The sequence below is a fragment of the Calidris pugnax genome, unplaced genomic scaffold (assembly GCF_001431845.1).
Source record: "Calidris pugnax isolate Ruff unplaced genomic scaffold, ASM143184v1 scaffold136, whole genome shotgun sequence".
Lineage (NCBI taxonomy): Eukaryota > Metazoa > Chordata > Aves > Charadriiformes > Scolopacidae > Calidris > Calidris pugnax.
Window position 1 is genome coordinate 446,648 of NW_015090875.1, and position 26,362 is coordinate 473,009.

Sequence of the window (26,362 nt, forward strand, 5' to 3'; positions counted from 1 at the left end):
TTTCTAGAAGCTGGGTTTGCAGAAGGGAAACGCTAGCACATCTCAAACAATGTCTCGCTGATGGGGGATCAGATAGTGTTAATGCTGAGGCTGTTAAGTGGGGCTAATAGTCTGTTTGTTTGACTTGGAATGAAATGCAGCAGTTTTCTAACCAGGATAGAAAGTTATAAACAGAAAGTGGCAATGAAATCCCAGTCAAGTGCTTTGCTTGGGGAAATTGACAGCACTTAAACCCTTTTTATACAATAGCTTGTTTTTACACTGCTGTAAGTCTCTCTCCATTTCATGCTTCTGTTGCTAGGAAGTCCATTGTGTTTGTCACAATGTTTTTAAATGTGAAGGAATATTTTTCAGTAATTCCATTCTGTGCTACAGAAATATGCTAATTCTTTTTATTGCAGCAATAAAACAGAGCTTTAGATAACTTTCTAATGTTACTCACTCTAAATATGCTCTGGATTTCATCCAGACCTGTCTTGGCCAGTTTATTCTCATGGCATTTTTGGTGCATGTGGGGTTTTTTGTTTGTTTTTCCTCCTTTGCTGGGCATGAACCAACAGTCTGTTTCATTAAAGAAGGCTATCGATGGGGTTCACTCATGTTCTTTCTGGGAGAGGTTCTGCTGGACGATGTCCTTGAAACCAGGTCCCTGCTGACTTTTGCAGCTGAACACTACTTCTAATAAGCAGAATTTCTCTGATACAGTCACTTAAAGTGCTTTAAAGCTTAAGGCTAAGGCAGGAAAATAAATAAATACTTTGTTTTATGGAAATGAGACCTGATTTAAGCAAGAAACTTGCATTTTCTTTACTTGGAGGCCTCTGCATACATGGTTATCAAATTAATGAGTCCATATGTATGAATTGATGCTAATGGGATTAATCTAGCTTGTTTTAACAGAAGCAGCATTGCACACTTACAGACTGTACGTGCCATATGTAGTGCCACAGTGACCTGTGGAATAGTTTGTAATGGCTCACCTTTGTGTAGGTTGCTCGACTCACGCGCGTATCAAATCTTTCTTTTTCAGATCTGCATTGAGTGAAGTTTGACAGAAGATGTTGCAGCGGTTTTGTGTCTGGAGATGGTTAGCTCTAGGAACTGCAGTTGCTACCATCTTAGCAGGCGGTTCGGCCCAGAATGATGAAGGTAAGGCTTTTGCCGTGGGGGCGTAGCTGGGGGAGGAGTAGGATGAGTCTGTAATTTCAGTTTATTCCCCCATCCTCCTTGTCCCTGGAATTATAACTTGAAAAAGTAGTTCGATACTTGGTAGGAAAGGGAGATTGCAATAAAGAAAGATCTGGGTACTTTCCATGATTTTAAGCTTCTGCTGATGATAATATTTTACAAGCTGTTGATGTACCAGGCAAGATAAAATCTTGAGTTACGATTATTCAGTATTGGTCTCTTGCATTAAAATTTGTTTCTTGCTATTCATGGAACTTTACCTTGCTTTATTTGTAAATGGTCAGTTACAGCTGGTAATGGTCAGTTTGAGAGAGAACTGTGTACATATCTGACCAAAGATCCACAATGAGGGTCTTCTAGAGTAGAAAAACTTCAGAAATCCTGAAACATGGCACCAGTATCTCACGTTCATCCTCACAGCATCTTTGACTTTGAAAGATACCAGAAATGCATTCTGACAATTATCTAGAGTAATAAAAAATTACAGATTCAGATAACTGATCATGATTTATTCTTTTGAACAATTCATAAAAGTTGAAGAGCTGAGTTTGACAGACTTGTTCTCAAATACTCTTAAGAATAACGAGGGGGATAAGTAAAAACTGAGTACAGTTTGAGAATGCCGCTTACAATAAGCAACTTCATTACAGACACACCTACGTAGGTAAGCTGTAATAGTAGATGTAATACTTACGACTTATTTTTGCAGCTGAATTTTCTTTTAGAAAACTCTGTTTTGGCAGTTACGAAGTACAGTAGTTTTGCTTTCATGAGAAGTCCTTGCTCTTACTTGAATTTTGCTAGGTTTTTTGGTGCCAAGTAAAAATTTTATTTTTCTTGCTCTATTAGTTGTTCTCCAAATGTCCTTTTATTCCCTTCCATCCCCCAGCTCAACCCTCCATTGTATTTGATGTCTGTAATATACAAGAAAAGCTAATTTCATTTTATCCATTTTTATACGCTGTCATTACAGCTGTCATTCTTGACGCTGAAGTGATGTGCTTGAGCTGCTCGTATTTCAGACACTTGATCTATGCTTGGATACAATTAGCTGGCTTTTTAATCATTGAGGACAGCAGAGGAGTGGGACCATTAGGCTTTGCAACGTTGGGCATGCGATGGCTGTCAAACGCTCTCTGAGCAGCACCAGGCTGGATTTGAGGGAGGGGAGGCTGGGTGGCAGCGGGCTGTCCCCCGGCGTGTTGAGCAGCACGGCAGGAGGTGGATGCTGGGGAGCAGTGGGGATTGGGAGGGAGGGGAGGGAAGCAGGATGATGGAACTCAACTTGGCCGTATTCCTTCTGGGGTTGTGAAAAGAGGTAGGCTGAAAATATAAAGCGATGCTTCTTACTGTGATCTTGTTTGTACTCGCGCAGGCAACATCATAACGTTCATCCAAAAAAAAAAAAAAGACATCTTTGATCAAAAATAACGTTAGGAAGTTCAGTTGAATGCTGATGTCTAGTTATACGTGAAGGATGCTGAAGTTTGCAAAACACACGGCGCAGATGACCCAGGAGGTGCAGTGGTAGACAGCTTGATGTTTCAAAATAGGAAAACAGATTTCTCAGGTTTCGGGTTTTGTCCCTTTCTACTTCTTATATGCCAGACTTCCACATTAATTAACGTCGCTATCTCAGAAAGTACACAGAGTGTACCTTTTCGTTACAGGTGATTTGAGGAAGGGAAAGGTGCTTTGCCAGAGCTCTGTGTAGACTCTCATTCGTTAATGGTGGTGTGACTGCAGATGTACAGCGAATCCCTTCCTTAGGAAGGCTGCGGACGTGTAGTTAATGAGCTGTTGTACATAAACCTGTGTTTTGCCTGATGGGGTCGTGTGGTAGGAGAGAATCTGTGCAACTCCTTGACTTCTGTGTCAGGAGATACTGCGAGCATCACCAACACATAGCAGTGGCAGCAGAAACTCCACTAATTAAATAGCTTTTTGTTTTCTAAATTGCTTTTCACCAGTTTGACTTCTTATTTACTTCTTATATTGAGCGTTTGCAGTAATTCTATGAAGACTTGTGTCACTAGGAAATGGAGAAGACCTGAAAATACAGGATATTTTAAAGTCAGGTCTAAATCCTGTGGATGACTTGGCAATATATCTTCTCCAAACATCCACAACTTTGGACACAGTATTCAGACAGTGTCAGGGTTTTACAGACTTTGCTTTAGTGCGTTAACTTAGTGTTCGAGGCCAGGTTGGAGGGGGCTTTGAGCAACCTGGGCTGGTGGGAGGTGTCCCTGCCCAGGGCAGGGGGTTGGAACTCTGTGATCTTTAAGGTCCCTTCCAACTCTAACCATTCTATGATTCTTGAAATGTCATGTTTTCTGTCTAAACCAGTGTTTCAGAAGAGTTTACAAGGTTCCCTGCTAGTGTGGCCATGTCATGATACTACTCCTGGGTTTTTTGTGGAGGTGGTTGTTGTCTGGGTTGGTTTTTTTTTGTGCTGGCTCATGCAGTTTCATTTAGTACAGAACCCAAACTTGTTTATATCCTTAACAATGATGTTCTCTTACATCGTCTGAACAGAGGAGCTTTGCTTTTCAGTGAATACAGATTCAGTGTGTACAGCCAAGAGTATTGTTACTTTTCTGGGGGGAAAAGTTCAGAAATGCTGTTGCTTGAGAAATATGTGGCAGCCTGATGCTAAACCTTGAGCATGAACTGATTTTTTTATTTTTCCCCATGTTCAGGCAAGGGTAAATTTAGCTAAAAGTGCCTCTAATATCTTCAAGGTACTTTGCATAAACTCCATAATACTATGTAGAGAAAAAATTATATGGAAATTAATTTAAGCCAGGGTGGGGTACTGGTTACTCAACAAATGCCACCAGCTAATGAGACAATGCTTATAAAAACAATTACTTTGAGTTCTTGCAGCTAAATAGAAAACAATGTTCTGTACTTAGATCATTGCAGAGAGGTACTTTGGCGAGCCTGGGACTGGTAGAGTAGTTCTAATTTGCAGTAACAAAATCTGTATTCTAACATATATAATCTGTTCGGTGTTTATAACAGATGCATTCCTTTAGCAATTACGATTTAAAAACAGTAGTTATTTTAACAGCAGAACAATCATGAATACAAACAGGAAAAATCAATTACAGCAGAAATTATAAGCTCCTTTTTGTATCTAGCACGCAGATGCTCTGTTTGCGTGGCTGTAGCTGTGCACGTTGGGTTAGTTGCGTGCCCCTCTTCCTGCCTTTCTCGCCATTAGCTCATACTTTTTCGATTTCAGATGTTTTTGCTTGACCTCCTGAGTCATCACATCTTCCCCAGCCGCAGCAATTAATGATGTTACAAAGCAGTCTTAAAAAGTTGATCAAGGACTGCTTTGGAAACAGGCTGCTTTCTTCCTGTGCTTATTAGAAAGCTTCCCCAGCATCTCATTTGTTCGTTTGGCTCTATGCCACTGTCTTGTAGAAATGAGACAATTTATTCATGGTGAGCTGATAGCACCTGCCTAATATTTCACTTCAGGTAATATGTTTCTGTCGCTGGTGTTCCTGCTCCCCAGATGAAGGAACATTTAGAGAGCAGTAATTCCCCCTTTTGGTTTTTCCCTGCTAAACTAAACCAACATGTTTCTGCAGGCTGCCCTTGCACAGGAGATTCTGATTCTCCTTCCCCTCCTGATCTCGGTGGTCCTGCTGTCACCCTCTTTCAGCTGAATTCCTCTTGCACACGGTGTGTATTTTGTGTCCAGGTGACATCCTGACAGTTCTTTATGATGCCAGCTGTGCTCTGTTGGAATTACTGCGCTCAGTAAAGTGTATTTCCTTCTCTACTGGCTTGTGGTTGTGCTGTAACATAATACACCTCTGTCATCTTTTTTTTGTAATCTCTAACTGATAAGCCTTTAAGGATTTCTTTTTTTTACAGCATATTTTGGTCAGTGGTACCAAAGCCACGTCAAATTTGTGCTCAAGTTTTGTTTCTTTGTGCCACGGATAAATTTGTGTCCTGCATTTCTTGTTCCAAGTTTTCAGCCAGCTGAAATTTCAGTCTTGTGCTACTACTCGTTTGTAGAGAACTCTATCACCTTTCAGTGACAAAGTACCCGTCTGAACTATGTCCCCTTGTCAGCTGCTTTTAGCCATCTCTCTTCAGGTGGTATTTACAATTTTCATAGTAATCCAGCCTTTCCATCTTAATCACTTCCTGTGGGGACTATGGAAAATCTATTTATGAAATGCAAATACTTTACATCCACTCTAGTCCCTTGGTATTAAAAAGAAACCCCCCAAAAATATTCAAAACCCAACTCTTTTGTTAAAGAGTTACCACATTAGTCATTAAATTAGGTCAGCTAAAATCTCTTTTATTTTTTCGGTGCTATTCTGTTGAATTCAGAGGCAAACTCTCAAGTTAAACGAAGCAGTGAGGAGAAAGGTGGAAACCCAGGATCTGATGACATTGCTCTTTTTTTTTTTTTTTTTTTTTTTCTGATATGCTTGGCTTCTTTTCATCTAGCTAAATCTGTTACTTTTTTTAAAGAAGCCTTCTCTCCCCTATCTCAAGTTAAACGAAGCAGTGAGGAGAAAGGTGGAAACCCAGGATCTGATGACATTGCTTTTTTTTTTTTTTTTTTTTTTTTTAATTTACTCCACTGTGTGTGACTGGAAGAACCAATTCAGCAGCAATCTTTTGGTCAGTAGAAAGCTCTCTGTGTGCACTTTCATGCCACATGAAAGGTCTTGAGCATTTAGACTTAGTATATACCCATCCTGAAGGATACCGCTGCGAACTTGGGGGTACCAGTAATTTATTTGTTACTCTTAAAAGATGAGAGAAAAGCATAATTAATTCTGGTGACTGTTTAAAACCAAAAGAAAACCAAAAGCAAACATGGAGATCCACCAACAAATGTTGCAACGATTCCGTTACTAGGACTTTCAGAAGTGTTTAATGGGATTGTGAATTTGATGATCTGCTTGATACAGTGGCATCTTTGAAGGATTTTTTGAAAACAGTAATTTGTTGGCACTGCTTTTAGTGTGAGTGTTCTGCCTTTTTTCAGTACACAAATGAATAAAAGGTTTGAGCAGTCCCTTATGTTTCACTTGAGGATCTTTAGCTGTAAAACAAGAATACTGACAAAAGTTCTGAGTTAACACAGTCAGAGATGAAATTGTCTTCGTTCTTATGCTTTCTTGTAATGCAGGTGCAACTTTGGGTTGTGTTTTAGGGAGTTCTTGAGGGGCAGGAGGGGAAAGGCTGGGCTTGCAAAGCCTCCACGTGTTCCCCTGCACAGTTTGGCGCTGGCTCTCGCCAGTCTCCCTGCACCTCACCTGCTCAGGGGACTTGTTCTACCACCCTGTCATGTAACCTTCCAAAATGTCAGTGCCTGGATTCCACATGTGTTTTGTTTGGGACCAGTACTTAGGGTGTAATATATGGCAAAGTAGGAATGATCTATTTCAATTTTTTTTTTAACTTTTTTTTTCAAAGGTATGGGTGAATTTGGACTTGGCACTGAAGCACTGTGATGTTATCTTCTAGTTTCAGGCTGCTCATTTCCTTTTGTCTTGAACAGGAGATGTGCCATTGACCTCTGCGCTGTGGAATACGTGCCTGTCACTGACAGCTAAATGGGTTATGTTTAATTCTAACCTGCTAGTTTGTTCTTTTCTCAGATTATAGAACTTGCTGGGAGAAGTGTCTTTGCAGGACAAAGATTTCATGCTTGGGAAGCTTGAAGGAATACGTGCTGGTGTTTTCATTGCAGTCTAACTTACCATGTAGAGGGAGGGGAAAAAACTTGAAGATTGTGGATTTCTGTGTTTATTTTTTTCATCTCCCGTCATGGTGTATGCATTAGAGTTGTGTGGAATGTTGAACACCTATTGTTTTTAACCTTGGATGATTACTTACTCAAATATTTATTACACTTCATAAGGGTTAAGCAGATTTCTTTTTTTTTTTTTTTTTTTTTTAATCAGGATGTAAGGAATAGCCGTTTAAATTGCCTTTGTCTTTACTCAGGGTGGGAGGTTGCTTTTTAAATAAGGGTTTTCCTGTGGAAGACATAACTTTGCAATTCACTTTTGCCAGCAGTATTGTTCAGACTTCATCTCCTTCAGCTGTTTTTCTGCTGCATTAGTCACTATTAGTGCCTTACAGTAACCTCTATTAGCTACTATCTTTTATTCCGTTGAACAGAGTCTTATGCTACAAAAAAATTGAATAACTAAAGGGCCTTACAAATCACTTTAAAAGAGCACTTTAAAAATGAAATAGTTTCAGATCTTGATGTATTACTGTTGGGCAAGAAATTAACTCAGGAAAATGCGTATTTGAATATTTGTAGCTCATTTTTCATTCCCTGAACCCTACGCTGCGTGTATCCAGTGAAAGAAGGGAACAGGTGCTTGCCTAAGGGCTGCCCAGGAAAGCTTCTCCTCTTCACAGCACAAGTAATTTGTTTGGTTTATGGAAACTTGCTGCTCTTGGTTGGGAGCTCTGGAAAGAGCTGTCCTTGATGACTCTGGATGGCAGTGCAGCCATTAGTTCCTCTGCAAGGGTTTTGTTCTTCAAAGAGTAACTGATGGGACATCTTGAAGTGCCGCCGGCAATGCTTTGAGTCAGCAGAAAAGTCTATCTTCCTTTGGCCAGAGGCAAGTGAAATTCATGAAATATGGGCATCAGAAACCAAGTTCATCTTGGTTAATGTGCACGTTTTAGCCCTCCGTCTCCTGGCAGAAGTGACCAAGTGCCCTGTGTGCTCCCTGTGATGCTGCTGGGACAGATGAGTATTGGGAAGCAATAAATCTCAGATCTCAACAGCCTTGGAACAACCAGACTCTGGGATCTGGCTAGGAACCAGCTTCTTTCTAAGCACTGCCCTACCGCGTTCTTTCTGCTCAGTGTTTATTCTTTGGCACAGGAGATGATGTGTGTTGGATTACCTGGATTATATGGCTGCAAGCATCCCCCGGTGTGGGGACCTGTGAATGCTGAGCTGGTGCTTCTCCTCCAAGGAACGGGTGCCCTTTCTTCAGGTGAAATTCATGTCTGGTGCAGGGATAGCAGAAACCCTTGTGAAAGTGTGCTGGCACAGCTTGTGTTCCCTCTGTAAGAGGGGCTTGGACTTAGTTTAGTATGAGGAAGAGGAGGCTGAGGGGAGACCTCATCACTCTCTACAACTGCTTGAAAGGACACTGTAGAGAGGTTGGGGCTGGTCTCTTCTCACAGGTAATTAGTGACAGAACGAGAGGGAACGGCTTCAAGCTCCAACAGGGGAGGTTTAGATTGAACATTAGGAAGGAATTTTTCACAGAAAGAGTGGTCGGGCATTGGAACAGGCTGCCCAGGGAGGGGGTGGAGTCACCGTCCCTGGATGTGTTTAAGGGCCGTTTAGATGCAGTGCTGAGGGACATGGTGTAGGGGAGGACTTTGTAGAGTAGGGGAGATGGTTGGACTCGATGATCCCAAGGGTCTTTTCCAACCTCAATGATTCTATGATTCTATGATTGGGGCTTTCACAGAGTGAACTGTAACTCCAGTGGCACTGCTCGGAGCTCCTAAAAATCAGCAACAGTTGTGTCTGTGTGTTCATACTTCAGTTTGTAGCCAGAGAGCGTGTGTGTTGAGCAGAGCTAATCCCTGTACTGGTTCATCGCTTTTGTGCTTTGCTGGTAATGTTGGAAAGAGTCTTGAGCGGGGAGATGTATATTTGTAACTTTATTCAATGATTTAGTCAGTGTTTTGATGCAGAATTAGAGTAAGGAAGTAAGGTTTTCTAGAGGACTTTATCTGCTTGTGATCTCCATCTCACGTCCAGATTTCACAGAATAAACGTACCACTTCCATTGACACTAATTCCTTTTCACTGCAAGACACAGTGCACTGACATAGCAGGAATTGGTTTGGAATCACTTCAAATGCCCGGTTTTTCTTCAGTTCAATTAATTTATATACCAGGACTGGCATTCTTAAAGTGCATCGATGACAAGCATGAGTTTTCTGTTCTATTGCATGGCCAAGACATGACTGAACGGTGGGGTATTGCAAGAACTCCTTCAATTACAATAGCAATAAATATGAAGTTTTAAGTAATTAGTATAGAAAAAGATCAGTAGCACTGTAACTAAGTTGTGAAAAAAAGAAGCGTGAAATCTTTTTTTTCGGAGGAGATCTTGACTTGCTTTGTTGTTGTTTATTTGGTAAGTATGGACTCCTGCTCAGGAAGGTTTTAAAATCTGGGTCTGGGGTTTTCAGCGCTTCTAAAGGTCTGAACTTCTGCAGGGTCTGAGCTCGTGCCCCAGAGAGAGGTCTCTGCTGTAGGGTGTGTGGTGGGAGCATAGTCCAACAACTGGAAAGGATGAGCCCTCTCAGCTCAGCTTAATGCATTCATTTTACAGCAATCATTTTCAGATTAAGGGATCATTACTCTTCAGCTGTTGTCTATCATTAAATACAGACACGAATTTTTCTTGACTAAAACTCATGTAAACACAGGCGATTGCTGGGGATGTGTATGGAATGCCTGTGGCGAGGACATGTCTGGGGCTTCAAACTTAAAACCAAAAGCAACCACCTAAAAACCCCAAACTAAACACCCTCCCCGCTTTTCTACAAATATTGCTGTAGTTCTTGAAGTAACTGCAGTTTGTAACTCTTTGCCTGTAGTGGCAGCTGAATTAATGCCCTTGACTTTTGCAACAGGTAAGATTAGGATTTTAATATTTAATGTGAACTTAAATAGAGAAAATTGAATGGACTGGGAAAGATTTTTGTCTTGAAGACTTTTGCCCTTATGCAATGACATACTCACTGAATTTCCCCCCAGGCAAATACCCTCTCCCTCATCTTTTCTAGGGAATCACTGATAAAAGATAAGAATTTAGTTATTTATTTTTACATGGAGAAAGGAAAATTCCTGGATAAGCAGAAGTTAGCAATAGATAGATTAAAAAAAATAATAATATATCTGTCCATTACTGCAGTGTGTATTAGACAGTGTATTGAGATATGGCAAGCTTTAAATTGGTGTGAAGATGAATAGTTCATATATGCAGGCTACAATGAGCTGAAGTCAAATATTTAAATACTGTCAAATTATTGTGATGTACCTGGTTAAGCCTGATGGCAAAGTGAAGGGCTGAGGAGGTGAAAAAGGAAACGAGGGAGAGAAGTTGTCATCTTAAATGGGATATATAGATAAATGGGATTTTTCTGGCAATGAAGAATAAACAGACCTAGTCCACAGAAGAGGACTTTCACGGAGGAGTGGGGATTGTGGTATGATTTTGATCGTGTTTACCTACAATACTATTTCAGTTTTCTTTTTTTGAATTCCATAGTGATAAACATTATTGCTTTTCATTTGAGGAACATCTGAATGGGGTTTCTGTTCAAGGTGTTGCAAACTGTCAGGCATTTTTAAACACATTCCTGCAGTAAATAGAGTAAACAGAGCAGTAAATGGCTTGCTTACACCGTTTGCTTTGCTTGATCCTGTAGCATCGTATTATAGTCTTAGGCACTGATTTTTTAAGCTACTGATTATTTTGCCCGCAATATTGATGTGTTGTTAAATATTTGATTTATTTTTCCCTGAAAATAGCTCCCTGCTCTGTGGTACTGTTCTGAGAAGAACAAGTTATTGCCAAAATAATGATTTTTCCTCTTCATTTACTAGAATGAGCTGTTTGTATTTACTCAATTATACTGACAAGAAGGGGTTTCTGTTATTAGTATCATCATGTTTGGGAACATCATTGGTTTGAGCAGCTACCTAAAATTCTCTTAACTCCTGGACTTTAAGGATATCTAATGGGACAGGAGTTAACTATTTGACCTGCTGTTCAAATCTTGCCTGAGACTAATCGCACTGTTTATTTCTAAACAGGGTTGTTTAAACAGACTTAATTGTTGGGTCCTAAAGAGGAACGTGCAGTTGTAAGAGCTAGGGGCCTCCGTCGTTAAAAGTTTCCTCTGAACCTCCAGATGGTCCAGGCTTAAATTAAGGCGTTTATCGATGCCTAGTGTTGTACTGATGTTGCCAGAGATGGTAGTTTTGCTGTTTCTTTGAGACTAGTTGGCTGATGCTGGGTGGTTGTGTTTCCTTTTGGCTTTTTTTTCTTTTTGGCAAATGGATACTACAGCACAAAAAGTAATTACTCACAAAAATACCACAGTAAGTTTTGAAATATTTCAGAAAAAAACTTTTAAGGAAAACAGTGTACTATTTTTCTTCCACATAATATACCTGGTAATGATATCGAATAACAGAGCAGTTGATGTATGATATTGTTCTATTGTTATGAGTTTATGGTGATTATATTCTTCTCTCCCATCTTCTTTCACAGAAGCAATAGGTTTTACTCATCTATGCAAATAATTCATGACTCATCAGACTTCTTTTCCCCCCATAACACAATTGGGATTCTGCCACGTGAATCCTTACAATATTTAATGTGATCATTAATTATTGTAATCCTTACAATAATTAATGGCTGGTTTTAGATGAACTGACAGTTACACCTTCCAAAAATTTCCTTAAATTGTTTCTCTGTTTGTTTGGCAATATCAGTGATGGTCAACAGGACACCTGAGTGCAAACTGGTCAGCCCCAAATAAATCTCACTGGTGATGTTGGCCTGCTCACACAGCATCAGCAGCTCTGGATTATATTCTTCTCTCCCATCTTCTTTCACAGAAGCAATAGGTTTTACTCATCTATGCAAATAATTCATGACTCATCAGACTTCTTTTCCCCCCATAACACAATTGGGATTCTGCCACGTGAATCCTTACAATATTTAATGTGATCATTAATTATTGTAATCCTTACAATAATTAATGGCTGGTTTTAGATGAACTGACAGTTACACCTTCCAAAAATTTCCTTAAATTGTTTCTCTGTTTGTTTGGCAATATCAGTGATGGTCAACAGGACACCTGAGTGCAAACTGGTCAGCCCCAAATATTGGCCTGCTCACACAGCATCAGCAGCTCTGCACTGGGGAGGCCACAACTGGAATCCTGCATCCAGTTCTGGGCTCCCCAGTTCAAGAGGGACAGGGAACTGCTGGAGAGAGTCCAGCCTGGGGCAATAAAGATGATGGAGGGATTGGAGCATCTCCCTGATGAGGAAAGGCTGAGAGAGCTGGGGCTCTTTATCCTGGAGAAGAGAAGGCTGAGGGGAGACCTTATCAATGCTGACAAGGATCTAAAGGGTGGGTTGAAGGAGGATGGAGCCGGACTCTTCTCGGTGGTTCCCAGTGACAGGACGAGGGGCAACGGGCACAAGCTGGACCATGGGAAGTTCCACTCCAATCTGAGGAAGAACTTCTTTGGGGTGAGGGTGGCAGAGCCCTGGGACAGGCTGCCCAGGGAGGGTGTGGAGTCCCCTTCTCTGGAGAACTTCACGCCCCACCTGGATGCTCCTGAGTGATGTGCTCTGGGCAACCCTGCTTTGGCAGGGGAGTTGGGCTGGATGTGTGATTCATGCTTTCAGTGTGCTGGCACTCAGGAGTCACTGCAGAGAAATGAAACCCTGGAAGCTGGATGACCCGTATGATGTGTGATTCGTGCTTTCAGTGTGCTGGCACTCAGGAGTCACTGCAGAGAAATGAAACCCTGGAAAATGAAAGGAGTCCTGCTCATCAGAAGATGGGGGAGTAGTTTTCTGCAGCTGATACTGGTTAGGATAGCTACTTTAGAATTTAAAGCAAGATTTGTACCACTATTATTAACTTTAATTCCATGTTATCTGGTGTTTTATCTCGATTTTTAGATGTATAAAGATAAAAACCAGTATCTTCAAGCTTAGGTTATGATTTTTTCCAAAGTTCATCTTGAATATTGTAGTAAAAGGTGCTGAAGGTCTTTTTGAGCCATTGGTATAGACCATTTAATGAGTATGCAAAGTTTCAGATACACAAGCCAGAAGCCAGAAATTTCAGCTCTGTTTCCCTTTCTTCAGTGGTTTGTTTTTTTTTTTTCCTTCCAAGTTTTCCTTGGCTGCTTCCTATTGCAAAATTAATTGAAAAAATCTGGACACTTTTCAAGGCTTTGCAACTTCAAACCGGCAAATGTTAGGCACCTTTTGTAACCTGTCTGTTCCACTGACCCAGCACTGGTTGGGTTTGGGTTGCGGGGGAGAAAAAAATATACATTATTTTTAGTTAAACATGGCACATATCTGATATTGTGTAACATAGGCAATTGGAGCAAATCTTTATGGCCTTAAATTCATTTCAGTAGGAGACATTGATCAGTCAAAGATGTTATTTCAGTCTTTATTGATAGAGATTTTGCTTATAGTTTCTTTTTCACATTCTCTAAGATACATTTCTTATGAGATGCTCACAAAGTATGTTTGTCCTGATAGGAAATCTATTCCCGCTCAATTAAATGACACATCTGCAGTTCTTGCTAAGCATAATGAATGCAGTGTGTGGAGAAGATGCTTTCATTTGGTGGAGATGGGGTTAAGAGCATCAACTTGGAATTATTTGTATGTTTTCTGTAGGGGAAAAAAAACAACCAAAGCCAAAAAACCCCCACCTCACAAAACCCCCCACACCTTCATTACTTGTTCAGTGTCTGTCTATGAAATTGTGGCATTTAATCTTTGTGGGCTGCATTAGTTAAAGGTTTACACTATGAAGCTAAAGGCAAGCCCCTAGATCTGTGTTGTTTTCTGGTGCTTTTTTTAACAAAATTATGAGCTATTGTGTTGACCTTAACTGTAAAAATTTGGGCTTGGTTTTTGGTTTATTGTTTGGTTTTTTGGGTTTTTTTGGTGGTGGGGGCAAAATGATTTTAAAATGAAAATTTAGCGGTATTTTAGAAGAAAATAAGAAATACACTCTCACCAAGCTAACAGTGAGACTGAGGATCCTGCAGCCACAAAAAAACCCCAGCAATCTGCTTTGCTGTTGATTGGCTGTAAATGCTCTTTGAAATCTCTGTGGTGGTATCTCAAAGGTACACCAGCGGTGTCCATTTTTCAAATCTCAAGTGCACAACCTGCAGGAAGCAATATTATTTTTCATTTAACGAGCTTCAACACATGAGCAATTAAGAAGACATAATTGAATGAAGCTAATCAGGGAGACACAGAAGCTTACCTCTGGGATGCTGCTCAAGTCAATTTTTCCTTATATCTACAATTTTATCTGTTTAGTTAATAACACCGATGGGTATAGTGTCACGGGCTAGTGGTTTTACAGCTCCAGAGGCTTAACAGTTTTGTTTTGTTTTGTCTTCAAGCCTTAGTCTTTTTATTCTGCTAAGGAGGTAGTGATTAACAGGTGATGAAAGTCTCTGCTCGACTAATAATGTGGGCTTAACAGTTTTGTTTTGTTTTGTTTTGTCTTCAAGCCTTAGTCTTTTTATTCTGCTAAGGAGGTAGTGATTAACAGGTGATGAAAGTCTCTGCTCGACTAATAATGTTCAGGCTTAACAGTTTTGTTTTGTTTTGTCTTCAAGCCTTAGTCTTTTTATTCTGCTAAGGAGGTAGTGATTAACAGGTGATGAAAGTCTCTGCTCGACTAATAATGTTCTGGGTGCTCAAAGAAATGTGATTGAGAGTACTGTATTTTCGATGTCTTTGAATTGCTCAGTATACAAACGGCAGATAAAGCCAGACATTTACGGGCATGGTCTTCATATAATCAGTGAACCTGTTGTTTTCTGATAATTAAAATACTTACGAACATACTGACAAAGAAAGATAAACTCAGTGAGTGAATTCAGATAAATGACTGTTTCCTTAATTATCCAGAAATAAACCTGTAATGAACCAGAATCTTACACAAATAAAATAGTATTAATTTTATACTTAAGGAACATAAACAACCATACATAGAAAATAATAATTTAAAAGTCCCATAACCGTGCTAAATTGTTTTCTTTGTGGTCCTTGTGGGCAGAACCTTTGTATAATTAAGTACGAGAGGTATGAAAAGAAAATGCCTTATCTGCTTGTTCTTCCAGTGTAATCAATGGCTTGGGATTTATTTTCAATTGTGCATCTGGCTAATACAGAATTAATCAACCTCTCCATTACAGTCAGCCTGGATATGGAGTGGAAGCTGAGTACTTCTGTGTCAGGTGTGCTGCTTTGTCAGTGCCTGATGGCTAAACAAAATAAAAAAAAAACTAGGGTTGAGTGGGACTAGGAGGGGAACAGTCTTTGGCACTACTGAATGCTAAGAATGCCTGTTAAATCTACAGAAATATCTCTGCAATCACCTAAAGGATTATTTTCAGTGCTATCTCGCAGTTGGAAACCTTACAGGGAGAATTTGAAAGATTCCTTGTATTCCCAGCTATAGAAATGGAACTGAGCCAGCTTGGAGGCATCACTTCTGTCCTCCTGCTGATGGCCCCCCTGTAGCCTCTGAGTCCAAATTATTGTTACCTATTTGTGAGTTTAAGAAAAAACATCCTTGCTGGTCTAAAACTTCCATGACTGTGCACTTGGATGGGACTGACCAAACAAGTCCCCCCACTGATACTTGTCTTTTCTGATCAGATGCTGTTTTGAGAAATGTTTGTGTGTACATGTGCATTTGGAGGGGAGAGAGAGATCACTGGGGGCAGAAGCTGATAGTCCTTTGGCACTAATGTTGTTTTTATAGAAGCATAAACGCTGCAGAGACCCGTAGCTGTACAAGGACAGATGAGCAATCTTAATTTCTGCCATCAAATATCCTATTTATTTTTTTGAAATTTGCAATAAGATGCTGAAGTTATATTTCATGTTAATTTAGCTGTGCTCATTAGCACCAGGAGCAGTAGATTTGTTAACTGGTTTTATGATATTTATTTGCTATTTGGTATCTTGGAGAGCACAAAGGTACCACCATCGTGTCTGTTTTAGGAGAAGGTATTTTTTCCCTGTCTTCAGCACTCCCAGAGATTAGTGATAGACAGATATTTCGATGGTAATCAGTTACGTCCTATAAGGTGTTTATTCCTGTAATTGTTTTCTAAGGGGGTAAGAATTGAGCTGTAAATACTTTGAGGGTGCGGAGTCGTATTGCAAGGGATATGAAATGTCTTTTCCAATGTAGCAAGAAATGTATAGACTCTGTTCTTGCAGTTTATCTGTTGTTTGATGGTAAAGGTTTCAGACAGCAGATGTACCACACTTGGATTTCATTTTCACTGGTGTTATTTAAAAAAATAAAAAACAAAACAAAAAAAATCATCCTGTCTAAAGTGTATAAGTTTCTGGAATAAATCTTATAGCATTTAGAGCTTGGAGAGCTCTAAATACACCAGCATCAGCTGCTTTGCTTTGCTTTCACACCTTGTTTTGGGGGTTTTTGACATGTTTTGGGAATCTTCTCCAGACGGACACTAGCTACCACTGTCTGCTGGAAGGTGCCAAGTCAAACAGTCCTTTGTCTCATCCCATACTTCTGCACTCACAGAGCTGTTTTACAGGGGACATACCTAAAAACCTTAAATTTACTAAAAGAAATCTTAAATTTGTTCAAAGACAAATAAAAGTTGGAACTATTTTGCATTTACCCGATCCGTTTTGAGTTAATAGGGCTCAAGTTCTCCATATAATTACACATAATAATATGAAAGCACAAGTATAATTACAGAAAATCTATCAGGAGTAGCAGAAGATGCTGCAGACCTGGTCTTTCATCTCCCATTGCAGTTCACTTACTGAATAGAAACTTCAAAAAAGAGGCTTCAATTATACCTTTGTGCTTTTCACCAAAAGGTCTTTCCTAAAATACGTTTTGAAGAAATACTGAAGAAAGTACTAACTTTGCACGTAAGGTTTGTACTCCCCCGTGGCCCTGTGTTTTTTCAGGGAAATTGTGTTTAGAACTGAGAGATGTTTTGTGAATTTGCCTGAACATGTATAGAATCATAGAATTGTCTAGGTTGGAAGGGACCTTAAAGGCAATCTAGTCCAGCCATCAACCTAACTCTGACAAAAAAATAAATAAGAAATAAAAATCACTAATATTCCTGAGGACCATGTCAACCTGTCTTTTGAACACCTCCAGGGATGGTGCCTCAACCACTTCCCTGGGCAGCCCATTCCAATGCTTCATAACCGTTTCCGTGAAGAAATTTTTCCTAATATTCAATCTAAAGCTCCCCTGGCACAACTCGAGGCCATTTCCCCTTGTCCTATCTCCTGCGACTTGGGAGATGAGACCAACCGCCACCTCTCTACACCCTCCCTTCAGGTAGTTATAGACCATGAGAAGGTCTCCCCTCAGCCTCCTCTTCTCCAGGCTGAACACCCCCAGCTCCCTCAGCCTCTCCTCAGGAGACTTGTTCTCCAGACCCCTCACCAGCTCCGTTGCCCTTCGCTGGACCCGCTCCAGCTCCTCAACGTCTCTTTTGTGGGAAGGGGCCCAAAATTGCCTCCCATATCCAACAGTGGATGGAGGCTGTCCCGAGTCCTCCTCTTGCTACTGATATATTTATAGAAATTATTTTTGTTGTTTTTAACATCCAAGGCCAGGTTCAGTTCAAGCTGGGCTTTGACCTTTCTAATCTTTTCCCTACATAACTTTGCTACACCTTTATAATCTTCCTGAGTGGCCTGCCCCTTTTCCCCAAAGGCCTTAAACTCTCCTTTTTTCCCTGAGCTGTGACCCTCTCTCTTTGTTCAGGCCGGTCTTTCCCCTCGACGGCTGCTTTACTGCGCAGAGGGACGGCCTGTGCCTGAGCTTTTCAGACTTCCTCCTTGAAAAACACCCAGCCTTCCTGGACTCCTTTTCCCTTCAGGGCTGCCTCCCAAGGGACTCTGTCAAGCAGACTCTTGAAAAGACCAAACTCTTCCCTCCAGAAGTCCATGATGGCAGTCCTGCTGGTTCCCTTTCTCGCCTCCCTGAGAATCAAAAACTTTATCATCTTGTGTTCACTTTGGCCCAGACGGCCTCCAACTGTCACATCCCCCACAAGTCCTTCTCTATTTACAAACACCAGATCCAGCAATGCTCCTTCCCTAGTTGGCTCCCTCACCAGCTGTGTCAGGAGGTTATCCCTGACACACTCCAGGAACCTTCTAGACTGTTCCTCTCAGCTGTACTGTGTTCCCAGCTGGTATCTGGGAGGTTGAAGTCTCCCACCAGGACAAGGGCAAGTGATCTTGAGACCTCTGCCAGCTGCTTGTAGAACATTTCATCTACCTCTACATCCTGGTTGGGTGGTCTGTAACAGACTCCCACCACAATGTAGGCCTGACTGGCCCTCCCCCTGATTCTTACCCATAGGCACTCAGCTCTACCATTGCCCTCAATAAGTTCTAGACATTCATAATCCTCCCTAACATACAGGGCCACCCCTCCTCCTCTTCTTCCTTGCCTGTCCCTTCTGAAGAGCTTGTACCCATCCCTTGCAGCACTCCAGTCGTGCGATTCATCCCACCACGTTTCCGTGATGGCAACTACATCGTAGCTTTCCTGCCTCACAATGGCCTCCAGCTCCTCCTGTTTGTTGCCCATGCTGTGTGCATTTGTGTAGATGCACTTCAGCTGGGCGAGTTGTCTTGTCACTTTTTTTTGGGGGTGAGCCCTATTTCCTACCCAACCATGCTCAGTCCCTTCCGTAGTTGCCACCCTGTTACTTCTCCTCATGTCTTCACTACCCTATGTAAATAATAAACTGTGGGACCAGAAAGACAAAGTACAGCTTGTGTAAGAACAGGAACCATTGTGGATAGGAAGAATATTAATTATAAAATTAAGATTGTATAATCTTTGCCTCAACAAAATAGGTATCAAAAGTGTGCATCTAGCCAGAAGGAAAACAAATAACTCTTTGTAGCTATTCAACATTAAAGTCCTTATAGCTTTTATAATTAACTCATGTTCAGGCTGTTTGGACACAGGCTGGATCTCTGATGGGCAGAAAGCAGTTCAGACTTCAATTATTGAATCCATTGGACCATAATTTATTAAACAGATACTTCAAAGGATGACACTTTCTGTGAAGTCTTATTACTTTGCATTTTTCATGGATGAGGAACATGCAAATGAATGTGGCTCAGTCAGGTGGCGTCTAAGAGCTGCACAATATCTCAGATGCCTTAACCTTTTTTTGGGAAAGGACCTTCTGCCTGCGACATTGGAGCCTGCTTTCAGCTCACACCTCTGTACCTTTCCACCCAGGCTATGGGGGCAGCATTTTCCACATCCTTGCCTAATTAAGTTTTACATCTGTGAATAGGCATCAACATCCTCTGTGCAAAACAAGTTACCTTTATGCAGTCACAGGGACTTGATTGTAAGTAGTAAGTTCATTACGTGCTGTTTCCTGGATTCTGCTACCTCATGTGTACTTGGAAATACGTTTAAGAACAGATTTGGGCCCTCTTAATGGCTTTTTTGGTTGCTAACATTGGATACAATGTCTTCGACTTGAAATATCTATACCTCTCTGCTTTTAAAACCAAAGCACGGTGTCTGTCTTACTTCAAGACATTGTTCAATGGTAATTAAATCATGATTTATTTAAAGACATATTATCAGGGTCCGTATTTTAAATGTGAAGACCTCCAGGTCAGTCCTCAGTCGTGCAGATGGTTGTTTCTGCAGGGAGGGAGTAGGGGGGATACTCCGGTGGGTTCTAGGTAGTCCAATGGAGTCCCGTGGCCGTAGGACGGGCTAAATTGTCCTCCCAGAGCAGGGTTGCATTTGCCATAGAGAAGAGGGAGAAGATTTGTACTGTGTTGTTGTAATTAAGATGCAGTTGTGGAGGTCTTTTTCAAATTTTAGCAGCGTTTGAGATGAGCGCTCAAGGAGCTGGAGGAGTCAGGAGTCTTTGAAGGCAAGGAGTTGTCTGGTTCCCTTCATTTCTGCGAAGGACACAGTGGGGCATGGCTTTACCGAGCAGCAAAGTGACTTCCTCACCTTCTGTCACTGCTGCTTGATGTCTTGATTAAATTACAGGAAGATGTTGATCAACATTGACTTCATTAGAGGTATCACAAGAAAGATATTTATAGGCACGATATGTAAATGTTCACAAAATCGCGAATTAATTACCTGAAACATAAACAATGCTGGAACTGGTGGGTTAATTAGTGCAGCCCACTTTCGGTGGAGGTGGGGGGGGGTTACCTGCTGGAGATCTGGCACATCTGGTACTGAGTGGAATTTTCTTGAACTACTTAAGAGTTGTCTTGTCACTTTTTTTTGGGGGTGAGCCCTATTTCCTACCCAACCATGCTCAGTCCCTTCCGTAGTTGCCACCCTGTTACTTCTCCTCATGTCTTCACTACCCTATGTAAATAATAAACTGTGGGACCAGAAAGACAAAGTACAGCTTGTGTAAGAACAGGAACCATTGTGGATAGGAAGAATATTAATTATAAAATTAAGATTGTATAATCTTTGCCTCAACAAAATAGGTATCAAAAGTGTGCATCTAGCCAGAAGGAAAACAAATAACTCTTTGTAGCTATTCAACATTAAAGTCCTTATAGCTTTTATAATTAACTCATGTTCAGGCTGTTTGGACACAGGCTGGATCTCTGATGGGCAGAAAGCAGTTCAGACTTCAATTATTGAATCCATTGGACCATAATTTATTAAACAGATACTTCAAAGGATGACACTTTCTGTGAAGTCTTATTACTTTGCATTTTTCATGGATGAGGAACATGCAAATGAATGTGGCTCAGTCAGGTGGCGTCTAAGAGCTGCACAATATCTCAGATGCCTTAACCTTTTTTTGGGAAAGGACCTTCTGCCTGCGACATTGGAGCCTGCTTTCAGCTCACACCTCTGTACCTTTCCACCCAGGCTATGGGGGCAGCATTTTCCACATCCTTGCCTAATTAAGTTTTACATCTGTGAATAGGCATCAACATCCTCTGTGCAAAACAAGTTACCTTTATGCAGTCACAGGGACTTGATTGTAAGTAGTAAGTTCATTACGTGCTGTTTCCTGGATTCTGCTACCTCATGTGTACTTGGAAATACGTTTAAGAACAGATTTGGGCCCTCTTAATGGCTTTTTTGGTTGCTAACATTGGATACAATGTCTTCGACTTGAAATATCTATACCTCTCTGCTTTTAAAACCAAAGCACGGTGTCTGTCTTACTTCAAGACATTGTTCAATGGTAATTAAATCATGATTTATTTAAAGACATATTATCAGGGTCCGTATTTTAAATGTGAAGACCTCCAGGTCAGTCCTCAGTCATGCAGATGGTTGTTTCTGCAGGGAGGGAGTAGGGGGGATACTCCGGTGGGTTCTAGGTAGTCCAATGGAGTCCCGTGGCCGTAGGACGGGCTAAATTGTCCTCCCAGAGCAGGGTTGCATTTGCCATAGAGAAGAGGGAGAAGATTTGTACTGTGTTGTTGTAATTAAGATGCAGTTGTGGAGGTCTTTTTCAAATTTTAGCAGCGTTTGAGATGAGCACTCAAGGAGCTGAAGGAGTCAGGAGTCTTTGAAGGCAAGGAGTTGTCTGGTTCCCTTCATTTCTGCGAAGGACACAGTGGGGCATGGCTTTACCGAGCAGCAAAGTGACTTCCTCACCTTCTGTCACTGCTGCTTGATGTCTTGATTAAATTACAGGAAGATGTTGATCAACATTGACTTCATTAGAGGTATCACAAGAAAGATATTTATAGGCACGATATGTAAATGTTCACAAAATCGCGAATTAATTACCTGAAACATAAACAATGCTGGAACTGGTGGGTTAATTAGTGCAGCCCACTTTCGGTGGAGGTGGGGGGGGGTTACCTGCTGGAGATCTGGCACATCTGGTACTGAGTGGAATTTTCTTGAACTACTTAAATGTTGAAAGTACCTAGTGCTCAGCACAGGAGAGGGGACTTTGGTGGAGCAGAGCAGAGTGGCTTTGGTGGTGGTGGTGGTTCTACCACCAAAAGACTCTTGACAACCTGACTCTTTTTTGTTTAATAATATGTGGATGTTGCTGATGTTTGGGATGGGTGGGGGTGGGTTATAAACTTAAAAATCCAAAGAGAATTTGAGGTTTCATGTCAATACAACTTTTTCTAGTCTACTTTGTAAAGCACTGCTTTTTAAAGAAAGTCACTGAAACCATAGTCTCGAGAATACAGTTCAATGGTAATCACATATGGTACTGTAATACTCTAAGATTTTACATAGGCTTTAAAAATGAAAATATTCCTTTGTATATAGTAAAATTTCATTGAGGTTTTTTTCCTAAATTTAGGAATCGTACTCTTCCTTTTAATGCTTTCTTCAGTCTCAGCTAATCTCAACCAGTTTTATGCAAGACAAACCTGTTTTCTGTGTCTGTTGTGTAGAAAAAGAAACCTGGACTGAAATGGGAAAAACAGTTCATGGGAAGATGAGAAGCCTGATAATTAAATGTGGTTTCAGTGGCAATGAACCTTAATATTGAGCCTAAAGCCTAAAAGTTACAAATCTGCCCTTTAGGAACAGGGGAAGGCTAAATAATATTAGCTCATTTACAGGCAGTTTAGCTGTCTTCTCTCCCATATTTCATTTAGTAAGTGCTTATCTCTTTTTATTTGCGTGTAAAGACATTTCACAATATGAAAAGTTACAGGTTTTTCCAAGTTGCTTGTACTAGTAGTTAAATGTCTGATTTTAATACAGCATTTAAAATGGCTGTGACTTTAAAATTTGCTTAGAGTACCTGGCTTCAGTTTAATTCCAAATATTAAACATTTTTTCATCCTCATGTATGAAATTTTTGTTTTAAATGCATCACACAGGTAATAGGGAAAATGCAATTTCAAAAATATTGAAAAATGGCATGAAATTTTAATGCTCAGTGCATAGTAATGATTGAAAGCAGGTTTAGTCAACTTTTGAAGTTTAAGCACTTCTCAAGATATTACAGCTATTCTATTACAGGTATTCTTGAGTCAGCCAGTGCATTTTAATGGTCTTAAAAATTACTTTTGGTAATGCCAATTTTAGGTGCTACTTGGCATAGTATCATATTTTTATGCCTTTTACAGTGTTTTCAGGCTCAAGTATGATTTTTAAAGACTCTGTCAACTCCAGAACTGCTTGTAAAATGGAAAGTTGTTTCAATCTAAAAGAATATTGCCTGCAAGATGGATGGTGCTGCATTTTTCTAAAGCAGTAAAAGTAAAATAGCTATCCACAGCACTTGCAGAGCAATTTTCACGTAGCAAACCCTTTACAGATATTATATCTGTACAAAGAGTTGGAAGAATGGTGAAATAAATCATCTTAGGTTGAGGTTGCATATTCTGTATAAATGCATGTTTTCTGAGGCTGTGGGAACGAGAGCTTGCAATAATAGTCTTTATTTGGTTTATGTCCTTTTTGTGCTTGATTATCCCTCAGCCTCACTTTTTGCCCAGTTCAAACCGACCCCAAATTCAGTTACAGTCAGATTTTAACATTTAGATCATCTTTCACTTGGCGTCTTTGAATTTCTGAGGTGTGAATTTTAGAGCAGTGCTTAACAGAGCCGGTCTGAATCAAAGCACAGAAATTCAGTGTAGGTTTAAGAAGCGCCACAAACGTGTTGGAATCGAGCTCAAGTTCACTGTCACTCCTTCCCAATTTCTGCAATTAGAGACGTCTGTCAGGAAGAGCTCAAAATAGCCTGTGAAAGCCCTGCTTATGCTATTTGCAATACAGAGCAATTGTAGCCCAAGCCTGCTAATGTAAAGGTTATGCCAAGCTTATCCTAAATTGCACAGCTGTAGTTCTGAATTCACAGGAAACAAGACAGAACATTTCCCCCTTAAATGGGGTTGCTTAGTTACCCAGTTTCAGTGTATGGTTCTATGTAGCTCTTTATTAGGAACCTTGCTCTATAACTGGAGATGTTCAGAGAGGCTGTTTCGTGGGGTTTTTTCTGTGCGTGTTCCCCCCGGAATGAGCAGTGGAAGCGTGAACTGTGGAGGTAAGGATAAGGTCTTTCAAAGGACTGTGTACTTAATGAGCAGTGGGGCATTCCTGAGAATAAAGTGCATTGGAAAACAGAAATAGATTTCTTTCCGGCAGATTTAAATCTGAGGTGTTTTAACCTCTGCCAGCGCCACAGACTGTTAGAATTTCAGTTCTTTCATTTCTAGCATCTCCAATTTAAATAAAGCAGAGAACACGCCATCGCTTTCCCTGCGCATCACAAACTCCCAAGGGCTTTGCTGAGAATTTCAATGTACGAAACCCGTGGGCTTGAGGTTTTACTGTATTCATTGATATTCTGTTTTGTGAACCACTTAGTGCTTTTGAAAGAGGCTTTCTCGATAGCTCGTCTCATCTCCAACCCCGCCAGCCGTTCAGAACCTGCCCTCCTGGCCCTTGCTGTTCCGGCAACATTTTGGTAAATCAATTAGCGCAGGTGTTTTGGCTTTCTTCCATCGGATGTCTTTTGTGCAGGGCATCCACAAACTCTCTTTAATTTCCAGTCAGTGATCAGGTGGAAATCACGCGTCTGCTTTTTTGTTAATGACTTCTCATTAATTTCTTATTTAGAATTGGCCACAGCATTATCAGTGACTCAGGCTTGAGGACTGGACCTTAGTGGTTCTTGCATTATAATCCCGAACACTTTTACGCAAGTGTTTTATGTGCTTAACAATACAGAAAAAATGAGGAGGTAGGGGAGAAGGCTTTAAATGCTTTGACTTCCTAAACCTTCTTTCGCGAGCTCTTTTTTCTTTCTCTCTCAACATAAATGGAAAAAATTAGAGTTGAAGAAGAGAGTCCTTAAAATGAGGACTGCTGCGTAGTGCTTACTGCCCGCACTGAACTGAGGAGTGCTGCTGAGCGTTGAGTGTTGGCTTTGTCTTATTCTCACTAGAACAAAATTAAAATGTGTGTAAATCCAGAGGGAAGAAACAAAACTTTAAAAATCTAGACTTTTAGCTCCGCTCCAGGTACTGGAAAACTCTTGCCTGTTCATTAGGCTTTCCTCTAATTCTGCTCCCCCTCTTCTGGCTCTGGGAAATAGTTACAGCTTGCTTGCTGGGTCAAGATTTTTGTAGGACCAAATGGCAGTGCTTCATTCTTACAGAGGTTGACTTCCCAGCCTTCGGTCTTAAACCATCCAGGTTTTTCTCTATAATTGCATGTATATCAAATAAAGTGGCCTTAGAGTCCCCTTTGGTGCAGAGCACAGGTAGATAGCTGGGCCTGTGATTTAAGTATTGAGAGAAATCATGTGTTAGGCTGTGGTCAAACAGTGTTGAAGGTTGAAGGTGTCAAAGCTTCCCATCTTACTCTCTAGGAGTTTGTTACTGCTTCAGCAGCAGCTGCTCTTACTCAAACCATTGGGCCAAAGTAAAAGCCTCAGAACTTCAGGACAAAATGAGTTGGCTTTGTTCGGATGGCCAAGTGCTCTGCTTTGCCAGGTCAGCGTGGGGATGACTTTTCTTCCAATCAAGAGACAGTGGCATCTTAAACTGCCACAGTATTTGTGGTAAGGTACAGTATGGTGATGTGGTGTTAGCCTGAAAACTACAGCTCCTGTTCATCTACAGTAGTTGTAAAGAGGGATTAAGCTGACTGGTTCTTAACATGCCTTATTGTTATATTTTCCCATATGGTTTAAAAATTATCTCAGTGCAATTGATGGTGAACCCGAGGCACCAGAAGGGCTCTTTGCCCAAAGGCTTCAGAGCTGCAAGGACTTTGTTTAAAGATGGCCAGCAATTTTAACATTACATTTTCCATATTATCATTTCTGTTATTCATACCACATAGTGACTGAAGCGGGTCAGAATCCTGAACTCACTTGAAATTATTGTTTCCTGCAATTTTTAGGGATAATTAATTGGTTTATTGAAGACATACAGGGTCAGTAGGGAATGGTTGGATGCTGTTTCTTCCTGCACCATTGGTGGTACCATATGAACAAGGAGTGACGAGGTTCAAAATGAGCTTGCTCAAAGTTGTTGTAGATGCTACACACTTTCATGGATTCAGGAAGAGTTTGGATAAATTGCCTTAGTTCTGTCCCTTCAGGTCACCACCTTACAGGACAGCTGGTGTCACCGTGACACACATCACCTTTCAGAACGTTTTCAGCTTGGATGAAGTGTACAGGCAAATATTAAGTAATTGTTAAGTTTAATGTTCTGAAATTCATTAATGGAACAAAAGTGGCTGAAACACAGAGTTAATTGTGTGGTGTGATTTTTCTGACTTGGAGAGAAGCCCTAGGTGAGTAAGGGGCTGGTGTGGTACAGTAATGGAGCCTTCTA

At 40.8% G+C, this 26,362-nt stretch overlaps 1 protein-coding gene across 1 annotated transcript in view; it reads left to right on the forward strand.

Moving 5' to 3' along the window:
* The first annotated feature begins 1,038 nt into the window (after positions 1-1,038).
* The window catches only part of LOC106890385 (protocadherin-15-like), a 123,357-nt gene continuing 98,033 nt past the window's right edge, over positions 1,039-26,362 (forward strand). Inside the window, exon 1 of the mRNA XM_014946165.1 lies at positions 1,039-1,149. Within this exon, the coding sequence (XP_014801651.1) occupies positions 1,059-1,149 (91 nt within the window). The 5' untranslated portion in view covers positions 1,039-1,058. The remainder of the gene's footprint in view (positions 1,150-26,362) is intronic.